Source organism: Mustelus asterias, chromosome 11 (genome assembly GCF_964213995.1).
Source record: "Mustelus asterias chromosome 11, sMusAst1.hap1.1, whole genome shotgun sequence".
Classification (NCBI taxonomy): Eukaryota; Metazoa; Chordata; class Chondrichthyes; order Carcharhiniformes; family Triakidae; genus Mustelus; species Mustelus asterias.
In genome coordinates this window covers 69,232,618-69,256,797 of record NC_135811.1, presented here as the reverse complement: position 1 = coordinate 69,256,797, position 24,180 = coordinate 69,232,618, and the positions used below count along the sequence as shown (strand labels likewise).

General features: G+C 54.2%; 1 protein-coding gene across 3 annotated transcripts in view; it reads left to right on the top strand.

Annotated features, from left to right (window-relative positions):
* Window positions 1–291: 291 nt before the first annotated feature.
* The window catches only part of cdc27 (cell division cycle 27), a 136,407-nt gene continuing 112,518 nt past the window's right edge, over window positions 292–24,180 (top strand). The window contains exon 1 of one of the 3 annotated variants that reach the window (XM_078223705.1): window positions 292–455. In XM_078223705.1, coding sequence (XP_078079831.1) covers window positions 429–455 — 27 coding nt within the window. In that variant the 5' untranslated portion in view covers window positions 292–428. The remainder of the gene's footprint in view (window positions 456–24,180) is intronic. The other 2 variants (XM_078223706.1, XM_078223704.1) reach the window with 2 other exon arrangements.

The following is a 24,180-nucleotide window of genomic DNA, read 5'->3' as shown; positions in this document are numbered from 1 at the left end:
CCTGTACACTCCACATTATATTCCTCTGTAGACTCCCGGAATGGGCTGCACCAACAGGCCTCAATCAGGGAGCTCATATTCCACCAGCTCCAACTCATGGACCTCGTTAAAAGTCAACACGCCGCCATCATTTCCAAGAACTCGGGTATTTCCGGTTACGCTCGGCGGTTTCCGGCGGAACGTCGGGCATTTCCGGCGTGGACTCGGGCATTTCCGGCTGGGACAAGGGTATTTCCGGTAAGGACTCGGCGAGGCTCGGGTTTTTCCGGCGTAGACTCGGATACTTCCGGCAGTGACTCGGGTGTTTCCGACGAGGACGCTGCCGTGTTGTCGGCCGCTCGGGTCGGGTGACTGTTGAGATTTGAATCTGGGGCCTCGGGCTGGGTGATGAGAATCCGCGCCGTTCGGCACACTCTTATTCCCGCATCATGACAGTGCTTCAGGAACCCGTGCAGGTAAACTCGGCGCGGTCGTTACTCTCCCTCGGCCCGGGCCTCGGCCCGGCGCCCACTCCGTGGCCGGGGCCCCGCACCCGGCTCCACAGCGGCCTGCCTGAGAGAGGAGGCTGCGGCAGCATATCTCCCCCGCCCGGCCGGCAAGCCAGCCCCGGATACTGGGCGGGGGGAGAGGGGGAATGGGGGGGAGTGGGTGAGTGTGTTTGGGGCGGGGGGTGGGTGAGTGTGTTTGGGGCGGGGGGTGGGTGAGTGTGTTTGGGGCGGGGGGTGGGTGAGTGTGTTTGGGGCGGGGGTGGGTGAGTGTGTTTGGGGCGGGGGTGGGTGAGTGTGTTTGGGGAGGGGGTGGGTGAGTGTGTTTGGGGCGGGGGTGGGTGAGTGTGTTTGGGGCGGGGGTGGGTGAGTGTGTTTGGGGCGGGGGTGGGTGAGTGTGTTTGGGGCGGGGGTGGGTGAGTGTGTTTGGGGCGGGGGGGGTGGGTGAGTGTGTTTGGGGGGGGTGGGTGAGTGTGTTTGGGGCGGGGGGGGTGGGTGAGTGTGTTTGGGGCGGGGGGGGTGGGTGAGTGTGTTTGGGGCGGGGGGGGGTGGGTGAGTGTGTTTGGGGCGGGGGGGGGTGGGTGAGTGTGTTTGGGGCGGGGGGGGTGGGTGAGTGTGTTTGGGGCGGGGGGGGTGGGTGAGTGTGTTTGGGGCGGGGGGGGTGGGTGAGTGTGTTTGGGGCGGGGGGGGTGGGTGAGTGTGTTTGGGGAGGGGGTGGGTGAGTGTGTTTGGGGAGGGGGTGGGTGAGTGTGTTTGGGGAGGGGGTGGGTGAGTGTGTTTGGGGCGGGGGTGGGTGAGTGAGTGTGTTTGGGGGGGGGGGTTGAGTGTGTTTGGGGCGGGGGTGGGTGAGTGAGTGTGTTTGGGGGGGGGGGTTGAGTGTGTTTGGGGCGGGGGGGGTTGAGTGTGTTTGGGGCGGGGGGGGTTGAGTGTGTTTGGGGCGGGGGGGTTGAGTGTGTTTGGGGCGGGGGGGTTGAGTGTGTTTGGGGCGGGGGGGTGTGTGTGTTTGGGGCGGGGGGGTGGGTGAGTGTGTTTGGGGGGGGTGGGTGAGTGTGTTTGGGGGGGTGGGTGAGTGTGTTTGGGGGATGGGTGAGTGTGTTTGGGGGGGCTGGGTGAGTGTGTTTGGGGGGGCTGGGTGAGTGTGTTTGGGGGGGGTGGGTGAGTGTGTTTGGGGGGGGTGGGTGAGTGTGTTTGGGGCGGGGGGGTGGGTGAGTGTGTTTGGGGCGGGGGTGGGTGTGTGTGTTTGGGGCGGGGGGGTGAGTGTGTTTGGGGCGGGGGGGTGTGTGTGTTTGGGGCGGGGGGGGTGAGTGTGTTTGGGGCGGGGGGGTGAGTGTGTTTGGGGCGGGGGGGTGTGTGTTTGGGGCGGGGGGGTTGGGTGAGTGTTTGGGCGGGGGGATGTGTGTTTGGGGCCGGGGGGGTGGGTGAGTGTGTTTGGGGCGGGGGAGGTGGGTGAGTGTGTTTGGGGCGGGGGAGGTGGGTGGGTGTGTTTGGGGCGGGGGGGTGGGTGAGTGTGTTTGGGGTGGGGGGGGTGGCTGGGTGTGTTTGGGGGGGGGGTGGGTGAGTGTGTTTGGGGCGGGGGGAGTCGGGGGGTTGCGAAGGGGGTGGGGGGTGTTTGGGGAGAGGGTTAGGGGGGAATGTGTGGATGTGGTTGGGGGAATGAGGAGGGTGTGTTTGGTGGGGGAATGGGGGTGTGTCTCTGGCGGGGGGTTGGGGGAATGGGGGTGTGTCTCTGGCGGGGGGTTGGGGGAATGGGGGTGTGTGTTTGGCGGTGGTCGGGGGAATGGGGGTGTGTGTCTGGCGGGGGGTCGGGGGAATGGGAGTGTGTGTCTGGCGGGGTTCGGGAGAATGGCGGTGTGTGTCTGCCGGGGGGGGTCGGGGGAATGGGGGTGTGTGTTTGGCGGGGGTCGGGGGAATGGGGGTGTGTGTTTGGCGGTGGTCAGGGGAATGGGGGTGTGTGTTTGGGGGTGGGCGGAATTGGGGGTGTGTTTTTGGGAGGGGGTTGGGGGGAATGGGGGTATGTGGTGGGGGTTGGGGTGTGTGTTTGGGTTGTTGGGGGAATGGGTGTGTGTGTTTTTCATAAGAACGAGGAGCAGGAGGAGGCACTTCAGCCCCTCGAGCCTGCACCTCCATTTAACACGATTATGGCTGATCTCATCTCGGCCTTAACTCCACTTTATTGCCCTTTCACCATTGCCCTTCGAACTCTTCCAGATGAAAGATCTGTCCCCCTTTTTCTTAAATATATTCAAAGTCCCAGCATCCTCCCACTCTGGGGTATGAATTCCAGAGAGTCACGACCCTTTAAGAGAAGTAGTTTCTCATCATTTCTCTCTTAAATCTGCTCCCTCTCACCCTGAAATGATGACCTCTCATTCTGGATTGCCCACAAGAGGAAACATCCTCTCTATGTCTACTTTGTCAATCCCCCTTATCATCTTGTACACCTCAGTTAGATCTCTGCTCATTTTTCTGAATTCCAGGCAGTAAACTGTCCAACCTCTTTTCATAAGACAAACCCCTCATTACTGGAGTCAATCTAGTGAATCTCCTCTGAACTGCCTCCAATACAACTACATCCTGGTGGTGTGCCTCAGGGATCAGTGCTGGGACCACAACTTTTCGCACGATATATTAACGATTTGGAAGAAGGACTGAAGGCATTGTTGCTAAGTTTGCAGATGATACAAAGATATGTAATTATAGACCGGTTAGTCTGACTTCGGTGGTTGGTAAATTGATGGAAAAGGTCCTTAGGGATGGGATTTACGACCATTTAGAAAGATGCGGATTAATCCGGGATAGTCAGCACGGATTTGTGAAGGGCAAATCGTGCCTCACAAATTTGATAGAATTTTTTGAGGAGGTAACTAGGTGTGTTGATGAAGGTAGGGCGGTTGATGTCATATACATGGATTTTAGTAAGGCGTTTGATAAGGTCCCCCATGGTCGGCTTATGATGAAAGTAAGGAGGTGTGGGATAGAGGGAAAGTTGGCCGATTGGATAGGTAACTGGCTGTCTGATCGAAGACAGAGGGTGGTGGTGGATGGAAAATTTTCGGACTGGAGGCAGGTTGCTAGCGGAGTGCCGCAGGGATCGGTGCTTGGTCCTCTGCTCTTTGTGATTTTTATTAATGACTTAGAGGAGGGGGCTGAAGGGTGGATCAGTAAATTTGCTGATGACACCAAGATTGGTGGAGTAGTGGATGAGGTGGAGGGCTGTTGTAGGCTGCAAAGAGACATAGATAGGATGCAAAGCTGGGCTGAAAAATGGCAAATGGAGTTTAACCCTGATAAATGTGAGGTGATTCATTTTGGTAGGACTAATTTAAATGTGGATTACAGGGTCAAAGGCAGGGTTCTGAAGACTGTGGAGGAACAGAGAGATCTTGGGGTCCATATCCACAGATCTCTAAAGGTTGCCACTCAAGTGGATAGAGCTGTGAAGAAGGCATATAGTGTGTTAGCTTTTATTAACAGGGGGTTGGAGTTTAAGAGCCGTGGGGTTATGCTGCAACTGTACAGGACCTTGGTGAGACCGCATTTGGAACATTGCGTGCAGTTCTGGTCACCTCACTATAAGAAGGATGTGGAAGCGCTGGAAAGAGTGCAGAGGAGATTTACCAGGATGCTGCCTGGTTTGGAGTGTCGGTCTTATGAGGAAAGGTTGAGGGAGCTGGGGCTGTTCTCTCTGGAGCGGAGGAGATTGAGGGGAGACTTAATAGAGGTTTATAAAATGATGAAGGGGATAGATCGAGTGAACGTTCAAAGACTATTTCCTCGGGTGGATGGAGCTATTACAAGGGGGCATAACTATAGGGTTCATGGTGGGAGATATAGGAAGGATATCAGAGGTAGGTTCTTCACGCAGAGAGTGGTTGGGGTGTGGAATGGACTGCCTGCAGTGATAGTGGAGTCAGACACTTTAGGAACATTTAAGCGGTTATTGGATAGGCACATGGAGCACACCAGGATGGTAGGGAGTGGGATAGCTTGATCTTGGTTTCAGATGAAGGTCGGCACAACATCGTGGGCCGAAGGGCCTGTTCTGTGCTGTAATGTTCTATGTTCTATGTTCTATGACAGGTGGTATTGAGGAAGCAGGGGGGCTGCAGAAGGGCTTGGACAGGTTAGGTGAGTGGGCAAAGAAGTGGTAGATGGAATACAGTGTGGAAAAGTGTGAGGTTATGCACTTTGGAGGGAGGAATGGAGGCGTAGACTATTTTCTAAATGGGAAAATGCTTAGGAAATCAGAAACTTGGGAGTCCTTGTTCAAGATTCTCTTAAGGTTAACATGCAGGTTCAGTCGGCAGTTAGGAAGGCAAATGCAATGTTAGCATGCGTGTCGAGAGGGCTAGAATACAAGAGCAGGGATGCATAAGGCTCTGGTCAGACCCCATTTGGAGTATTGTGAGCAGTTTTGGGCCCCATATCTAAGGAAGGATGTGCTGGCCTTGGAAAGGGCAGCGCTTTCGGAGCGCTGCCCCTTCGTCAGGTGAGTATGTCACCTGATGAAGGAGCAGCGAGCACTCCGAAAGCGCGTGGCTTTTGCGACCAAACAAACCTTTTTGGACTTTTACCTGGTGTTGTGAGACTTCTTACTGTGTTTACCCCAGTCCAATGCCGGCATCTCCACATGATGAGAAAACTATCAGCCATGATTAAATGGCGGAGCAGACTCGATGGGCCGAGTGGCCTAATTCTGTTCCTATGTCTTATGGTCTTATCCCTCTTCAATCAAGGGGACCGAAACTGGGCGCAATATTTTAAGTGTGGTCTCGCTAATGCTTTGTACAGTAGCAGCAATATTTCACTACTTTTATATTCTATTTCTTTAGCAATAAATGCCAAGATTCTGTTTGCCATTTTTATTACCTGTTGGTTAATGCATGAGGACAACCAGATCCCTCTGCACCGAAGTACTCTGAAGTTCTTCTCCATTTAGATAATTTGCCTTTGTATTTTTCCTACCCAAATGGATAACCTCAGGCTTATCTCTGTTAAAGTCAATCTGCCATATTAACCTATCCATAACCATTTGTAAATTTCTTAGTTCCTTATTGCAAGTTACCATCCCACCTATTTAGTGACATCTGCAAATTTGGCAATCGTACCACCTATTTTTGTATCCGAGCCATTAATATAGATGGTAATATATGTGGTAAATAGTTACAAATAAATGTTTGGGGGCAGGATGGGGGAATGGGTGGGTGTGTTTTTACGGGGGTGGGGAGGAATGGCTATGTATTCAAAGTTTATTTATTAGTGTCACAAGTAGGCTTACATTAACACTGCAATGAAGTTGCTGTGAAAATCCCCGAGTCGCCACATTCCGGCACCTGTTTGGGTACGCTCGGAGAGTTTAGTATGGCCAATGCATCTAACCAGCATGTCTTTTGGACTGTGGGAGGAAACTGGAGCACCCAGAGGAATCCCTCGCAGACACGAGGAGAACGTGCAGACTCCACACGGTGACCCAAGCCAGGAATCGATCCCGGGTCCCTGGCGCTGTGAGGCAGCCGTGCTAACCACTGTGCCAACCTGTCGCCCCAAGTTAGGTACAAGCTTGATGCAGAACCCTCATTACTTAATCTTAGGCGGCAGCAGCAAGGAAAACACATGGAAAAGATGGAATACCAGCTGAGCGGCTGAAGTATGCAAAGCCCCACTGGCAGCCATATTTCCACCTCCATTTTGAACAGTGGGAGGAAACTGGAGCACCCGAGGAAATGAACGCAGATGCGAGGAGAACTTGCCAACTCCACAAACCCAAGGCGTGGGTTTCCTCCGGGTGCTCCGGTTTCCTCCCACACTCCAAAGATGTGCGGGTTAGGTTGATTGGCCATGCTACAAATTGCCCTTAGTGTCCTGAGATGCGTAGGTTGGAGGGATTAGTGGGTAGATATGGGGGTAGGGCCTGGGTGGGATTGTGGTCGGTGCAGACACGATGGGCCGAATGGCCTCTTTCTGTACTGTAGGGTTTCTATGATTTCTATGAAGGCCTGAATTGAACTCAGTCCCTGGTGCTCTGAGACAGCAGTGTGTGTGTGGAGGAGGGGGAGGGGCAGTGGCATGTGGAGGGGGGGGGATGGGAAGGGGCAGGCGTGCACGTGTCGGGGGTGTGTGTGTGTCGGTGGTGCATGTGGGGGGGGGGGAGCGGTGGGTTCTATGTGTTTGTGGCGGGAGCGAAGGGGTGTGTGTGTGTGGGGAGGGGCAGAAGGGGTGTGTGTGTGGAGGGGCGGGGGGCTCTGGGTGTGTGTTTGGAGGGGTGGGAGGTGTGTGTGTGTGCGGGGGTGTGTGTGTGTGCGGGGCGAGTGTGTGTGCGGGGGGCGAGTGTGTGTGTGTGTGTGTGGGGCGGGTGTGTGTGTGGGGCGAGTGTGTGTGTGTGTGTGGCGAGTGTGTGTGTGTGTGGGGCGAGTGTGTGTGTGTGTGTGGGCGAGTGTGTGTGTGTGTGTGGGCGAGTGTGTGTGTGTGTGGGGCGAGTGTGTGTGTGTGGGGCGAGTGTGTGTGTGTGGGGCGGGTGTGTGTGTGTGTGGGGCGGGTGTGTGTGTGTGGGGCGGGTGTGTGTGTGTGGGGCGGGTGTGTGTGTGTGGGGCGGGTGTGTGTGTGTGGGGCGGGTGTGTGTGTGTGGGGCGGGTGTGTGTGTGTGGGGCGGGTGTGTGTGTGTGGGGCGGGTGTGTGTGTGTGGGGCGGGTGTGTGTGTGTGGGGCGGGTGTGTGTGTGTGGGGCGGGTGTGTGTGTGTGGGGCGGGGTGTGTGTGTGTGGGGCGGGTGTGTGTGTGTGGGGCGGGTGTGTGTGTGTGTGGGGCGAGGGTGTGTGTGTGTGGGGCGGGTGTGTGTGTGTGTGGGCGAGGGTGTGTGTGTGTGGGGCGGGTGTGTGTGTGTGGGGCGGGTGTGTGTGTGTGGGGCGGGTGTGTGTGTGTGGGGCGGGTGTGTGTGTGTGGGCGGGTGTGTGTGTGTGTGGGGCGAGTGTGTGTGTGTGTGGGGCGAGTGTGTGTGTGTGGGGCGAGTGTGTGTGTGTGTGGGGCGAGTGTGTGTGTGTGTGGGGCGAGTGTGTGTGTGTGTGTGGGGCGAGTGTGTGTGTGTGTGTGGGGCGAGTGTGTGTGTGTGTGTGTGGGGCGAGTGTGTGTGTGGTGTGGGGCGAGTGTGTGTGTGTGGGGCGAGTGTGTGTGTGTGTGTGGCGAGTGTGTGTGTGTGGGGCGAGTGTGTGTGGGTGTGTGTGGGGGCGAGTGTGTGTGTGGGGCGAGTGTGTGTGTGGGGCGAGTGTGTGTGTGGGCGAGTGTGTGTGTGTGTGTGTGGCGAGTGTGTGTGTGTGTGGGGCGAGTGTGTGTGTGTGTGGGGCGAGTGTGTGTGTGTGTGGGGCGAGTGTGTGTGTGTGTGTGTGGGGCGAGTGTGTGTGTGTGTGTGTGGGGCGAGTGTGTGTGTGTGTGTGGGGGGCGAGTGTGTGTGTGTGTGGCGAGTGTGTGTGTGTGTGTGTGGGTGGCGAGTGTGTGTGTGTGGGGCGAGGTGTGTGTGTGTGTGTGTGTGTGGCGTGTGTGTGTGTGGGGCGAGTGTGTGTGTGTGTGTGTGTGTGGGGCGAGTGTGTGTGTGTGTGTGGGGCGAGTGTGTGTGTGTGTGTGGAGCGAGTGTGTGTGTGTGTGTGGGGCGAGTGTGTGTGTGTGTGTGTGGGGCGAGTGTGTGTGTGTGTGTGGGGCGAGTGTGTGTGTGTGTGTGGGGGCGAGTGTGTGTGTGTGGGGGCGAGTGTGTGTGTGTGGGGCGAGTGTGTGTGTGTGGGGCGAGTGTGTGTGTGTGGGGCGAGTGTGTGTGTGTGGGGCGAGTGTGTGTGTGTTGGGGCGAGTGTGTGTGTGTGGGGCGAGTGTGTGTGTGTGGGGCGAGTGTGTGTGTGTGGGGCGAGTGTGTGTGTGTGGGGCGAGTGTGTGTGTGGGGCGAGTGTGTGTGTGTGGGGCGAGTGTGTGTGTGTGGGGCGAGTGTGTGTGTGTGGGGCGAGGTGTGTGTGTGTGGGGCGAGTGTGTGTGTGTGTGGGGCGAGTGTGTGTGTGTGGGGCGAGTGTGTGTGTGTGGGGCGAGTGTGTGTGTGTGGGGCGAGTGTGTGTGTGTGTGTGGGGCGAGTGTGTGTGTGTGTGTGGGGCGAGTGTGTGTGTGTGTGTGGGGCGAGTGTGTGTGTGTGTGTGGGGCGAGTGTGTGTGTGTGTGGGGCGAGTGTGTGTGTGTGGGTGGGGCGAGTGTGTGTGTGTGGGTGGGGCGAGTGTGTGTGTGTGGGTGGGGCGAGTGTGTGTGTGTGGGTGGGGCGAGTGTGTGTGTGTGGGTGGGGCGAGTGTGTGTGTGTGTGTGTGGGGCGAGTGTGTGTGTGTGTGGCGAGTGTGTGTGTGTGTGTGTGTGTGGCGAGTGTGTGTGGCGAGTGTGTGTGTGTGTGTGTGGGGCGAGTGTGTGTGTGTGTGTGTGTGGGGCGAGTGTGTGTGTGTGTGTGTGTGGGGCGAGTGTGTGTGTGTGTGTGGGGCGAGTGTGTGTGTGTGTGTGGGGCGAGTGTGTGTGTGTGTGTGGGGCGAGTGTGTGTGTGTGTGTGGGGCGAGTGTGTGTGTGTGGGGCGAGTGTGTGTGTGTGGGGCGAGTGTGTGTGTGTGGGGCGAGTGTGTGTGTGTGGGGCGAGTGTGTGTGTGTGGGGCGAGTGTGTGTGTGTGGGGCGAGTGTGTGTGTGTGGGGCGAGTGTGTGTGTGTGGGCCGAGTGTGTGTGTGTGGGCCGGGTGTGTGTGTGTGGGGCGGGTGTGTGTGTGTGGGGCGAGTGTGTGTGTGTGGGGCGAGTGTGTGTGTGTGGGGCGAGTGTGTGTGTGTGGGGCGAGTGTGTGTGTGTGGGGCGAGTGTGTGTGTGTGGGGCGAGTGTGTGTGTGTGGGGCGAGTGTGTGTGTGTGGGGCGAGTGTGTGTGTGTGGGGCGAGTGTGTGTGTGTGGGCGAGTGTGTGTGTGTGGGGCGAGTGTGTGTGTGTGGGGCGAGTGTGTGTGTGTGGGGCGAGTGTGTGTGTGTGGGTGGGGCGAGTGTGTGTGTGTGGGTGGGGCGAGTGTGTGTGTGTGTGGGGCGAGTGTGTGTGTGTGGGTGGGGCGAGTGTGTGTGTGGGTGGGGCGAGTGTGTGTGTGTGGGGCGAGTGTGTGTGTGTGGGGCGAGTGTGTGTGTGTGTGTGTGTGTGGGGCGAGTGTGTGTGTGTGTGTGTGGGGCGAGTGTGTGTGTGTGGGGCGAGTGTGTGTGTGTGTGTGTGTGGGGCGAGTGTGTGTGTGTGTGTGTGTGTTGGGGCGAGTGTGTGTGTGTGTGTGTGGGGCAAGTGTGTGTGTGTGTGTGTGTGTGGCGAGTGTGTGTGTGTGTGGCGAGTGTGTGTGTGTGTGGCGAGTGTGTGTGTGTGTGGCGAGTGTGTGTGTGTGTGGCGAGTGTGTGTGTGTGTGCGAGTGTGTGTGTGTGGGGCGAGTGTGTGTGTGTGGGGCGAGTGTGTGTGTGTGGGGCGAGTGTGTGTGTGTGGGGCGAGTGTGTGTGTGTGGGGCGAGTGTGTGTGTGTGGGGCGAGTGTGTGTGTGTGGGGGCGAGTGTGTGTGTGTGGGGCGAGTGTGTGTGTGTGGGGCGAGTGTGTGTGTGTGGGGCGAGTGTGTGTGTGTGGGGCGAGTGTGTGTGTGTGGGGGCGAGTGTGTGTGTGTGGGGCGAGTGTGTGTGTGGTGGGGCGAGTGTGTGTGTGTGGGGCGAGTGTGTGTGTGTGGGGCGAGTGTGTGTGTGTGGGGCGAGTGTGTGTGTGTGGGGCGAGTGTGTGTGTGTGGGGCGAGTGTGTGTGTGTGGGGCGAGTGTGTGTGTGTGGGGCGAGTGTGTGTGTGTGGGGCGAGTGTGTGTGTGTGGGGCGAGTGTGTGTGTGTGGGGCGAGTGTGTGTGTGTGGGGCGAGTGTGTGTGTGTGGGGCGAGTGTGTGTGTGTGTGGCGAGTGTGTGTGTGTGGGGCGAGTGTGTGTGTGTGGGGCGAGTGTGTGTGTGTGGGGCGAGTGTGTGTGTGTGGGGCGAGTGTGTGTGTGTGGGGCGAGTGTGTGTGTGTGGGGCGAGTGTGTGTGTGTGGGGCGAGTGTGTGTGTGTGGGGCGAGTGTGTGTGTGTGGGGCGAGTGTGTGTGTGTGGGGCGAGTGTGTGTGTGTTTGTGTGTGTGGGGCGAGTGTGTGTGTGTTTGTGTGTGTGGGGCGAGTGTGTGTGTGTGTGTGGGGCGAGTGTGTGTGTGTGTGTGGGGCGAGTGTGTGTGTGTGTGTGGGGCGAGTGTGTGTGTGTGTGTGGGGCGAGTGTGTGTGTGTGTGTGTGTGTGTGGGGCGAGTGTGTGTGTGGGGCGAGTGTGTGTGTGGGGCGAGTGTGTGTGTGGGGCGAGTGTGTGTGTGTGGGGCGAGTGTGTGTGTGTGGGGCGAGTGTGTGTGTTTGTGTGGGGCGAGTGTGTGTGTGTGTGTGGGGCGAGTGTGTGTGTGTGTGTGGGGCGAGTGTGTGTGTGTGTGTGGGGCGTGTGTGTGTGTTTGTGTGGGGCGAGTGTGTGTGTGTGTGTGGGGCGAGTGTGTGTGTGTGTGTGGGGCGAGTGTGTGTGTGTGTGTGGGGCGAGTGTGTGTGTGTGTGTGGGGCGAGTGTGTGTGTGTGTGTGGGGCGAGTGTGTGTGTGTGTGTGTGTGGGGCGAGTGTGTGTGTGTGTGTGTGGGGCGAGTGTGTGTGTGTGTGTGTGTGTGGGGCGAGTGTGTGTGTGGGGCGAGTGTGTGTGTGGGGCGAGTGTGTGTGTGGGGCGAGTGTGTGTGTGGGGCGAGTGTGTGGTGTGGGGCGAGTGTGTGTGTGGGGCGAGTGTGTGTGTGGGGCGAGTGTGTGTGTGGGGCGAGTGTGTGTGTGGGGCGAGTGTGTGTGTGGGGCGAGTGTGTGTGTGGGGCGAGTGTGTGTGTGGGGCGAGTGTGTGTGTGGGGCGAGTGTGTGTGTGGGGCGAGTGTGTGTGTGGGGCGAGTGTGTGTGTGGGGCGAGTGTGTGTGTGTGGGGCGAGTGTGTGTGTGTGGGGCGAGTGTGTGTGTGTGGGCGAGTGTGTGTGTGTGGGGCGAGTGTGTGTGTGTGGGGCGAGTGTGTGTGTGTGGGGCGAGTGTGTGTGTGTGGGGCGAGTGTGTGTGTGTGGGGCGAGTGTGTGTGTGTGTGTGGGGCGAGTGTGTGTGTGTGTGTGGGGCGAGTGTGTGTGTGTGGCGAGTGTGTGTGTGTGTGTGGGGCGAGTGTGTGTGTGTGGGGCGAGTGTGTGTGTGGTGTGGGGCGAGTGTGTGTGTGGGGCGAGTGTGTGTGTGGGGCGAGTGTGTGTGTGGGGCGAGTGTGTGTGTGTGTGTGGGGCGAGTGTGTGTGTGTGTGTGGGGCGAGTGTGTGTGTGTGTGTGGGGCGAGTGTGTGTGTGTGTGTGGGGCGAGTGTGTGTGTGTGTGTGGGGCGAGTGTGTGTGTGTGTGTGGGGCGAGTGTGTGTGTGTGTGGGGCGAGTGTGTGTGTGTGTGTGGGGCGAGTGTGTGTGTGTGTGTGGGGCGAGTGTGTGTGTGTGGGGCGAGTGTGTGTGTGTGTGTGGGGCGAGTGTGTGTGTGTGTGGGGCGAGTGTGTGTGTGTGGGGCGAGTGTGTGTGTGTGTGTGTGGGGCGAGTGTGTGTGTGTGTGTGTGGGGCGAGTGTGTGTGTGTGTGTGGGGCGAGTGTGTGTGTGTGTGTGGGGCGAGTGTGTGTGTGTGTGTGGGGCGAGTGTGTGTGTGTGTGTGGGGCGAGTGTGTGTGTGTGTGTGGGGCGAGTGTGTGTGTGTGTGTGGGGCGAGTGTGTGTGTGTGGGGCGAGTGTGTGTGTGTGGGGCGAGTGTGTGTGTGTGGGGCGAGTGTGTGTGTGTGGGGCGAGTGTGTGTGTGTGGGGCGAGTGTGTGTGTGTGGGGCGAGTGTGTGTGTGTGGGGCGAGTGTGTGTGTGTGGGGCGAGTGTGTGTGTGTGGGGCGAGTGTGTGTGTGTGGGGCGAGTGTGTGTGTGTGGGGCGAGTGTGTGTGTGTGGGGCGAGTGTGTGTGTGTGGGGCGAGTGTGTGTGTGTGGGGCGAGTGTGTGTGTGTGGGGCGAGTGTGTGTGTGTGGGGCGAGTGTGTGTGTGTGGGGCGAGTGTGTGTGTGTGGGGCGAGTGTGTGTGTGTGGGTGTGGGGCGAGTGTGTGTGTGTGTGTGTGTGGGGCGAGTGTGTGTGTGTGTGGGGCGAGTGTGTGTGTGTGTGGGGCGAGTGTGTGTGTGTGTGTGGGGCGAGTGTGTGTGTGTGTGTGGGGCGAGTGTGTGTGTGGGGCGAGTGTGTGTGTGGGGCGAGTGTGTGTGTGGGGCGAGTGTGTGTGTGGGGCGAGGTGTGTGTGTGGGGCGAGTGTGTGTGTGGGGCGAGTGTGTGTGTGTGTGTGTGGGGCGAGTGTGTGTGTGTGTGGGGCGAGTGTGTGTGTGTGTGTGGGGCGAGTGTGTGTGTGTGTGTGTGGGGCGAGTGTGTGTGTGTGGGGCGAGTGTGTGTGTGGGGCGAGTGTGTGTGTGTGTGGGGCGAGTGTGTGTGTGTGTGGGGCGAGTGTGTGTGTGTGTGTGTGGGGCGAGTGTGTGTGTGTGTGTGGGGCGAGTGTGTGTGTGTGTGTGGGGCGAGTGTGTGTGTGTGTGTGGGGCGAGTGTGTGTGTGTGTGTGGCGAGTGTGTGTGTGTGTGTGTGGCGAGTGTGTGTGTGTGTGTGGGGCGAGTGTGTGTGTGTGTGTGGGGCGAGTGTGTGTGTGTGTGGGGCGAGTGTGTGTGTGTGTGGGGCGAGTGTGTGTGTGTGTGGGGCGAGTGTGTGTGTGTGTGGGGCGAGTGTGTGTGTGTGTGGGGCGAGTGTGTGTGTGTGTGGGGCGAGTGTGTGTGTGTGTGGGGCGAGTGTGTGTGTGTGTGGGGCGAGTGTGTGTGTGTGTGGGGCGAGTGTGTGTGTGTGTGGGGCGAGTGTGTGTGTGTGTGGGGCGAGTGTGTGTGTGTGTGGGGCGAGTGTGTGTGTGTGTGGGGCGAGTGTGTGTGTGTGTGGGGCGAGTGTGTGTGTGTGTGGGGCGAGTGTGTGTGTGTGTGGGCGAGTGTGTGTGTGTGTGGGGCGAGTGTGTGTGTGTGTGGGGCGAGTGTGTGTGTGTGTGGGGCGAGTGTGTGGTGGGGCGAGTGTGTGTGGGGCGAGTGTGTGTGGGGCGAGTGTGTGTGGGGCGAGTGTGTGTGGGGGCGAGTGTGTGTGGGGCGAGTGTGTGTGGGGCGAGTGTGTGTGGGGCGAGTGTGTGTGGGGCGAGTGTGTGTGGGGCGTGTGTGTGTGGGGCGAGTGTGTGTGGGGCGAGTGTGTGTGGGGCGAGTGTGTGTGGGGCGAGTGTGTGTGGGGCGAGTGTGTGTGGGGCGAGTGTGTGTGGGGCGAGTGTGTGTGGGGCGAGTGTGTGTGGGGCGAGTGTGTGTGGGGCGAGTGTGTGTGGGGCGAGTGTGTGTGGGGCGAGTGTGTGTGGGGCGAGTGTGTGTGGGGCGAGTGTGTGTGGGGCGAGTGTGTGTGGGGCGAGTGTGTGTGGGGCGAGTGTGTGTGGGGCGAGTGTGTGTGGGGCGAGTGTGTGTGGGGCGAGTGTGTGTGGGGCGAGTGTGTGTGGGGCGAGTGTGTGTGGGGCGAGTGTGTGTGGGGCGAGTGTGTGTGGGGCGAGTGTGTGTGGGGCGAGTGTGTGTGGGGCGAGTGTGTGTGGGGCGAGTGTGTGTGGGGCGAGTGTGTGTGGGGCGAGTGTGTGTGGGGCGAGTGTGTGTGGGGCGAGTGTGTGTGGGGCGAGTGTGTGTGGGGCGAGTGTGTGTGGGGCGAGTGTGTGTGGGGCGAGTGTGTGTGGGGCGAGTGTGTGTGGGGCGAGTGTGTGTGGGGCGAGTGTGTGTGGGGCGAGTGTGTGTGGGGCGAGTGTGTGTGGGGCGAGTGTGTGTGGGGCGAGTGTGTGTGGGGCGAGTGTGTGTGGGGCGAGTGTGTGTGGGGCGAGTGTGTGTGGGGCGAGTGTGTGTGGGGCGAGTGTGTGTGGGGCGAGTGTGTGTGGGGCGAGTGTGTGTGGGGCGAGTGTGTGTGGGGCGAGTGTGTGTGGGGCGAGTGTGTGTGGGGCGAGTGTGTGTGGGGCGAGTGTGTGTGGGGCGAGTGTGTGTGGGGCGAGTGTGTGTGGGGCGAGTGTGTGTGGGGCGAGTGTGTGTGGGGCGAGTGTGTGTGGGGCGAGTGTGTGTGGGGCGAGTGTGTGTGGGGCGAGTGTGTGTGGGGCGAGTGTGTGTGGGGCGAGTGTGTGTGGGGCGAGTGTGTGTGGGGCGAGTGTGTGTGGGGCGAGTGTGTGTGGGGCGAGTGTGTGTGGGGCGAGTGTGTGTGGGGCGAGTGTGTGTGGGGCGAGTGTGTGTGGGGCGAGTGTGTGTGGGGCGAGTGTGTGTGGGGCGAGTGTGTGTGGGGCGAGTGTGTGTGGGGCGAGTGTGTGTGGGGCGAGTGTGTGTGGGGCGAGTGTGTGTGGGGCGAGTGTGTGTGGGGCGAGTGTGTGTGGGGCGAGTGTGTGTGGGGCGAGTGTGTGTGGGGCGAGTGTGTGTGGGGCGAGTGTGTGTGGGGCGAGTGTGTGTGGGGCGAGTGTGTGTGGGGCGAGTGTGTGTGGGGCGAGTGTGTGTGGGGCGAGTGTGTGTGTGGGGCGAGTGTGTGTGTGGGGCGGGCGCGCGTGTGTGTGCGTGGGGCGGGCGCGCGTGTGTGTGCGTGGGGCGGGCGCGCGTGTGTGTGCGTGGGGCGGGCGCGCATGTGTGTGCGTGGGGCGGGCGGGAGGGGTGTGTGTGTCTGGGGCTGGGGGTAGAGAGCGTGTCTGAGGGGTGGGGGGAGGGGGCATGTGTGTGTGGGGCAGCCATGGGGTGAGGGGACGTGTGTGTGTGGCGCGTGGGGGGGGGAAGGGGCATGTGTGTAGGGGGGAGATGGCGTGTGTGTGTGGGGGTTGATGGCGTGTGTGTGCGGCGGGGGGTGGGGACGTGGTGATGGGGCGTGTGTGGGGGTGTGTGAGGAGGGGAGGCTGCCTGTGTGGGGTGGAGGGAGAGGGTGGGCAAGGAGGGCATGCGTACAGGGAAGGGTGTTGCTGGGGAATGGCCATGTGTTTTGATTTGGGGAGAGAAGTGTCCAAAAGGTTGTGACTGAGTATTCTTGCTGAGTTGAAGCAGAACTGGGTGTACAGTTTATTGGTGGTGTCTTGCAGGTACTGGGCAAGGTTTTATGCCCTGCACTTCTAGATGAAAGTTCATTTAACATTCTTCTCAGCCTGGTTTTACTCTTCATTGTGATACTTCAGGTGACGAAAACAGTTTGACCACTCTCTGTGAACATGATATTCACTGCTTAACACTGCTCTTCACTTTTTTCATCATCACTTTGTTACCTTCAGGTGTATCTCCTGCAGGCTCGTGGGGGGATAATGTTGCCTGTTGGGACGGTTCTTTGAAAGTTCAACAACTTTGATGATGGTCTTTAAAAGTAGAATGGTGGTTGTCTGTTTGTCAGCTTTGAACAGTGAAAGCACCATGAGATAAGTTTGGTCAAAAAAGGCTTGAAACATGCTTTGTATTTCAGAGAGCATTTCTAGCTGTTCAGAATGAAGCATTGCTGATTACAGGCTTTACAGGAAATGGGGACAATTTGTGATAATCATTTTAAGTGCACCTCACAAATTGCAGAGATTGGTCGATCTAGTGTAAAGTGTTGGTGCCAGCTGATGTGAATTTTGCTTAGATTCAGTTTTATTTAATTACATTCAGTAGAAGAAAATTGACATCAGGCCAAAGGGATGAGAACTAAATGAAAAAGCTGTATGACAGGATGGAGGTGGAGGTCCCTATTCCTGAGCTTCTCTTGTAATGAATACAGTAAATCTAATCCAGATATTTCATTCCTCAACTGACATCACTGCAAGTAATTTATCTGGTCATTCATCTCATTGCTGTTTGTGGGAGCTTGCTGTGTGAAAATTGACCACAGCTTTTTACTAGGTTCAAAAATTACAAGTGATCAGTGTTGTGGGATATCTGGAGGTTGTGAAAGATGCTATATAAATGCTGCTTTGTTCTTTACCACCTTTGTCACTGACTGTCAGTAACCGTGGCTGTTTTGGGAAGTGTTGTTTTGTTACTGAGTGTTGCTAAGTCTAGCTAAGGAATATTGAGCAGCTTTGACCATCCTCTCCAATAAGAGCAATATGGTGATTGGTATAAGATCTACTTTTGAGCTAAGATTGATGAGAGCTTTATCCAAAAGGTAAAACGCCAGGAACTGAGATCATTGGCTGCAAATAGAGAAAGCTCTAAACTGGGTGGGCAGGTACAAAGGACAACGGAACAGATGAATGGCTTGCTGGTTTGTCACAAGGACTGAAATACAAAAGAATGGAATTATGCTACAAGCTCTTGTTAGACCATACCTTGAGCACTGCATTCTATTCTGAACAGAGTCCCTCGGGATTGATCTTGTTCGACCACGTGGGACTGTTCTGGGGATTCCAGCGACACCATCCAAGGCACAGCTTTATTTTCACGTGCACTGACAACCTTGAGCTCTCAAATCAAATCAAATCCCCCACCATAGCTAAATTATCAGGCTGCTTATGTGACAGCCAGTACTGGATGAAGAGAAATCTATTCCAATTTATTACGATATTTGGAATATTGAAGCCTTGGTTTTCAATGCTGGCTTAAAACTCAATTTCTTAGCTCTCTACTCCATCCCTCTCTCTGGCAATTGTCTGCGATTATGTCTGTCTGTTTGTGACCCATGGTGTCACATTTGAGCCTGAGATGGCATTCCAACCTCTAATGCCATCATTCTAACTGCTTATTTCCACCTTCAGAATGTTGCCCAACATCACTCCTGTCTCCCTCATCTGCTGCTGAAAACCTTTTCGTTATCTCTCGACTTGACTATTCCAGCACATGCCTGACTGGCCTTTCACATCTTTATCTTACAATTCTCATCCTTGTTTTCAAATCCCACCATGGCCTCACCTTTCCCTGTTTCTGCAAACTCCTCCAGCCTCACAACCCTCTGCAGTATCTGTGCTCCTCTAATTTTGGCCTCTTGTGCATCCCAATTTCAAATGCTCCATCATCAGTAGCTTAGTCTTCTGTTGCTCAGGTCCCAGTCTCTGGAATGTCCTGGAAACACCATCTTCACCTTGCTTTCCTCCTTCAAGACAATATTTAAAATCTACCTCTTTGGTTAATCTTTTGATCACCTGGCTCTAAATCCATTGGTGTTCCATGTCATACGTTTTATCAGAAGTCCGTACTTCACCTCATTAATTGGTTCCTGGAAATTGGAGTGTCTGTCTTCGGCTCGTAACTCCCAACCAAGATGGTCTGTTCCCTGCCTGAGCCGAATTGCGATCCAGCTCTCACAGGCTCAACGTTGGAGCATCCAGGCCTTTGGCAATGTTAATGCGAAGCAGCAGTAACAATGCAACTGAAGGGTTCTAATTGAAGAACAACATTAATGTGAAGCAAAATTATGTAGGATGATACAGTGAGCGCTTCCTTTACAATGCTCCTGTGAAACAGCTTGTGGTGTTTGCTACTTTAAAGGTTTTATACTGAAGGGTGCATGTTCACCAGAATGACACAGGCTAAAATAGTTGCATTGTGACAATGGGTCGCATAGATTTGCCTTCTATTTTTTTGGTACCTTTTGGCACTTTATTTGAATTAGCTTTTTTGATTAGAAATTAAGTTTGATCATGGTCCCCACATGAGCCCATCTTGGGCTCGATCAAACAAGATCCAAGCTGACAGGATGAGGCATTTCACCCCCTCCTGGACTTGATCTAACACTTCATCTTAGCCAAAAGGCTGAGGTGGTTTTGAAAAATTGCATCAGGTAAAACCTTGGTTTAACCTCATGAGCTATCCTTTACCCTAGCCTGGGTAAAACACAATCGCAGGCATCAGCACACGCTCAATGCGATGGGCTAGCCTCTTCCCCTGCCTGACCATTGACTCGCCCTGCAGCTTCTATTCGCGTAAATGTCAAAGATTAAGTGGTGCTTAATTGAGACATTTAGCAATATATCACCAGTGGCAGAGTCCAGATCAATCTTGAAATTAAAGTGTCCATGTTCTGGGCTGATGTCAGGAGGCACTTGTGAAACAGAGTGCTGTGGAAATCTCGTGCCTTTAACTGCAACAATTGTTCATTCCTGTCTGGCACAAAAACAAAGCGGGAAAGGTGGCCAAACCATGGCTTACAAAGTAAATTCAAGGTAGTATCAGATCCATGGAAGAGGTATACAAATTGGCCAAATCCGAGGATTGGGAGCAGTTTAGAATTCAAAAAGAAGGACAGTGGGGCTGATTAAGAAGGGGACAGTAGAGTCTGAGAGTAAGCTTGTGGGGAACATAAACCTGAGTGTAAAATCTTCTGTGGGTATGTGAAGAGAAGATTAGTGAGGACAAATGTAGGTGCCTTACAGTCAGAAACAGGGGAATTATCATGGGAAAAGGCTGACCAACTAAATGCATACTTTGGTTCTATCTTCACAAAGGAGGATACAAATAATGTACCAGAAATGTTGGGGAACACCAGGTTTAGTGAGAGGGAGGAAATTGGTATTAGTAATGGTGTTGGTGAAATTGATGGGATTGAAGGCCGATAAGTTCCTAGTGCCTGATAATCTGCATTCCATAGTACTTGGGTTAATGGCCGTGGTGGATGCATTGATGGTCATCCAAGATTCTTTAGACTCTGGAACAGTTCCTATGGATTGAAAGTTGGCTAATGTAACCACCCTATTTAAAAAGGGAGATAGAGAGAAAACGGAATTATAGACCAGTCAGCCTGACATCCACTATCAAAGATTTCAAAGCCGAGCACTTGAAAAACTGTGGCAGAATTGGACGGAGTCAATGTGGATTTATGAAAAGGAAATGATGCTTGACAAATCCACTGGAATTCTTTGAGGATGTAACCAGTAGAGTTGATGAGAGGGAGCCAGTGGTTGTGGTTTATTTGGACTTTCAGAAGGCAATGACAATGTCCCACATAAAAGATTAATATGAAAAATTGAAGTGCATGGGATTGGGGGTAGTGTATTGAGATGGATAGAAAACTAGTTGGTCGACAGGAAACAAAGTAGAAATAAATGGGTCTTGTTCCACATGGCAGGCAGTGATTAGTGGGGTACCGCAGGGATCAGTGCTAGGACCCTAGCTTTCACTGTGTAAATTAATGATTTAGATAAGGGAACTAAATGCGATGTTCCAAATTTTGCAGATGACACAAAGCTGGTGGGAGGGTGAGCTGTGAGGAGGATGCAGAGATGCTTCAGTGTTGTTTGGACAAGTTGAGTGAGTGACAAATGCAGGCAGATGCAGTGATGTTCAACATGGAAGAGTTCATCAGCTGAGGGGGGACAGTACGTGGTAATGAGCAGGAGGTTTCTTTTCCCATATTTGACCTGGTGGAATGAGACTTCATGGAGTCCAGATTCGACGTTGAAGACTTCCAGGGCAACTCCCTCCTGACTATACTATTGTGCCACTGCAACCTCTGCGGGGACTGCCCTGTCAGTGCGACAGGACATACCCAGGAACAGTGGTGGCATCAGGGACATTATAATGTATGATTCCGTGAGTATCACTCGTCAGGCTGAGAGACAGATCTCCCAATTTTGGCGCAAACCTCCACATGTTAATAAAGAGGGTTTTGCAATGTTGACCGGACTGAGTTTGCTGTTGTCGATGCTGGGTGGTCCATCTGGGTTGTTTCATTTCTTTTGTTTCTTTTTGTAACAATTGAATGACTTGCTAGGCCATTTCTGAAGGCATGTAATTGTCAACCACATTACTGTGGGTCTGGAGTCACATGTAGGAAAGACCAGGTAGGAAGGCAGATTTCTTTCCCGAAAGGACATTAGTGAACTAGTTGGGTTTTTATAACAAAGGGCAATGGTTACATGGTCATCAGTAGACTTTTAATTCCAGGTAGTTTTTATTGAGTTTAAGATCCACCATCTGCTGTGACATTTGAACATGGGTCCCCAGAGTATTGCACTGGGTCTCTAGATTATCAGTTTCGTGACAATATCACTGTGCCACCATCGCCCCCTTGCAGAGCTTTGAACCCAAACTGTTAAAAGCTCGGCCACCAGTGAGGGAGTGATTACAATTGAGGATGGTCAAGAAGCCAGAATGAGAGCAGTATAAATATCCCAGTGGATTGTGGGGTTGGAGGAGATTGTAGACAGAGGGGCAAAGCCTTGGAGGGATTTGAAAACAGGGATGAGAATTTTAAAATCCAGATGATGCTTGACTGGGAGTCAAAATAAATCAGTGAGCACGGGGCGATGGGTGAGAGGGGCTAAGGACCTGAGTAAAGCAGGTATATTAAGGGTTGCAGATCCAAGGTGGGTAAATGGAATTAACGTACAGGTCAGCACGATCGAATCACGTTGAAGGGCTCTCTGGGCTGAATGACGACTCCTGCTTCCATGCTTCTGCAGAACCTTGGGATCTCAATTTACTGAATAACAGAATCACACAGTCCAGAAGAGGCCCTTTGGCCCATTGAGTCTGCACCGACATGTGAAACCTGAACTACGTACCTAATTACATTTACCAGCACTTGGCCCATAGCCTTAAATGTTGTGACATGCCAAGTGCTCATCCAGGTATTTTTTAAAGGATGAGGCAACTCATCTCTACCACCTTCCCAGGCAGTGCATTCCAGACCGTCAACACCTGGATAAAAAAGGTTCTTCCTCACATCCTCCCTAACCCTCCTGCCCCTCGCATTGAACTTTTTTCCCTTCATGACTGACCCTTCAACTAAGAGAACAGCTACTTTCTATCCATCCTGTTCATGCCCCTCATAATTTTGTGCATCTTGAACAGGACGCCCCTCATTCTTCTCTGCTCCAATGAAAACAAGATGTGGAGATGCCGGCGTTGGACAATGAAAACAACCCAAGCCTATCCAACCCAAGCCTATCCAACCTCCCTTCATAACTTAAATGAGTCTTAATTTAAATAGCCTGATTAGAAACAAAAGGTGTAAATTGCATTCTTTTGTTTGAAGCCTAACTGGTGTGCGAGTCATCTCAGTCCAGCTGAGCTCGATACAAGAGAGAGACAAGAGCGCACTAAGCTTTGCGCACCTGTTTGGGAGTGAGTCTGAGTGAGGCAACCAGAGCGGGATTGAAACTTGGTAATTTGGAGCAGTGTAACACAAAGGTTGGTGGAATTGTGGATAGCGAAGAGGACCATCAGAGGATACAGTAGGATATAGATCGGTTGGAGACTTGGGTGTAGACATGGCAGATGGAGTTTAATTTGGACAAATGTGAGGTAATGCATTTTGGAAGGTCTAATACAGATGGGAAATATACAGTAAATGGCAGAACCCTTCAGAGTACTGATAGGCAGAGGGTTCTGGATGTACAGATACGCAGGTCACTGAAAGTGGCAACGCAGGTGGAGAAGATAGTCAAGAAGGCATAGGGCATGCTTGCCTTCATCGGCCGGGGCATTGAATTTAAAAATTGGCAAATCATGTTGCCGCTTTATAGAACCTTAGTTAGGCTGCACTTGAAATATAGTGTTCAATTCTGGTCGCCACACTAGCAGAAGGATGTGGAGGATTTGGAGAGGGTACAAAAAAGATTTAGCAGGATGTTGCCTGGTATGGAGGGCATTAGCTATGAGGAGAGGTTGGAGAAACTTGGTTTGTTCTCACTGGAACGACGGAGGTTGAGGGGCAACATGATCGATGTCTAGGAGATTGAGGGGCATGGACAGAGTGGATAGTTGGAAGCTTTTTCCGAGGGTGGAAGAGTCATTTACAAGGGGGCACAGGTTTAAGGTGCGAGGGGCAAGATTTAAAGGAGATGTAAGAGGCAAGTTTTTTACACAGAGTAGTGGGTGCCTGGAACTCACTGCCAGGGGAGGTAGTGGAACCAGATATGATAGTGACTTCTAAGGGGTGTGGGGACAAATATATGAATAGGATGGGAATAGAGTGATAGAAGGGTTGGGGGGTTTTAGTTCAGTCGGACAGCATGGTCGGTGCAGGCTGAGAGGGCCGAAAGGCCTGTTCCTGTGCTGCAAGTTTCTTTGTTCATTGATTCACCCCAGGCAGTGTCCTCATGAATCTGCTCTGCACCCCACTCCAGTGATACCACATAATATGGTGCCCCGAACTGCACACAGCTGTGACCTCAAAGTTCTATACAACTTCAAAATCACCTCCCTGCTTCTGTAATCTATGCCTCGATTGATAAAGGTAAGTGTCCCATATGCTTTTCTCACCACCCCACTAACATGCTCTTCCGCTTTCAGAGATCTATGGGCAAACAAGCCAAAGGCCCTTTGTTCCACAGAACTTCCTAGTGTCATATCGTTCATTGGATACTTCCTTGTCAAATTACTACTTCCAAAGTGTATCAACTCTCACTTTTCAGGGTTAAGTTCCATCTGTCCATTTGACCATTCTGTCCATATCTACTTGCAGCCCAAGAAACTCCACCTCACTGTTAACCATCCGTCCAATCTTTGTGTCACCCGCAAACTTAGTAATTCTACCCCCCCACATAGTCATCTATGTCATTTATACAAATGAAGAATAATAGGTAACCCAGCACAGATCCTTGTGGTATGCCACTGGACACTGGCTTCCAATCGCTACTGCTACTCCAAGCGGTCACGGGCATTCGGCCTGTGATCTTCGGGTAAGCGTTCTCCAAGGCGGCCTTCACGACACACGACAACGCAGAGTCGCTGAGCAGAGACTGATAGCCAAGTTCCGCACACATGAGGACGGCCTCAACCGGGATCTTGGGTTCATTTCACAATATCTGTAACCCCCACGACTTGCCTGGGCTTGCAAAATCTCACTAACTGTCCTGGCTGGAGACAATACACATCTCTTTAACTTGTGCTTAACCCTCTCTCCACTCACATTGTCTGTACCTTTAAGACTTGATTACCTGTAAAGACTCTCATTCCAACCATTATTTTGTAAATTGAGTTTGTGTCTTTATATGCCCTGTTTGTGAACAGAACTCCCACTCACCTGATGAAGGAGCAGCGCTCCAAAAGCTAGTGGCTTTTGCTACCAAATAAACCTGTTGGACTTTAGCCTGGTGTTGTGAGACTTCTTACTGTGTTCCAGTCCTAAAGCAGCTGTCTCCTACAACAAAGCTAATTTTGAATCCACCTTATCAAATTACCCAGATCCCAAGTGCTTTTACCTTTACAAGTGTGGGACCTTGTCAAAGGCTTTGCTGAAGTCCATATAAACTACATCGACTGCACTACCCTCGTCTACACATCTGGTCACCTCCTCAAAACATTCAATCAAAGTTTTTAGATATGACCTCCCTCTGACGAAGCCATGCTGACTATTTCTGATCAAACTCTGCCTCTCCAAGTGGCGATAGATTCTCTCCTTCAGAATTTTTTTGAATAGTTTCCCTACCCACTGGTCTGTAGTTCCCGGGCTTATCTCTACAGTCCTCAAATAGCGGAACCACATTAACTGTTCTCCAGTCCTCTGACACCTCCCCTGTGACCAAAGAAGAATTAAAAATTTGGGTTAGAGCCCCTGCAATCTCCTTGCCTGCCTCCCACAGCAGCCTGGGACACAATTTATCCAGACTGGAGATTTGTCCACTATTCAGCTTGCCAGCGCCTCTAATACTTTCCCTCTGTCAATTTGCTCAAGAACCTCTCC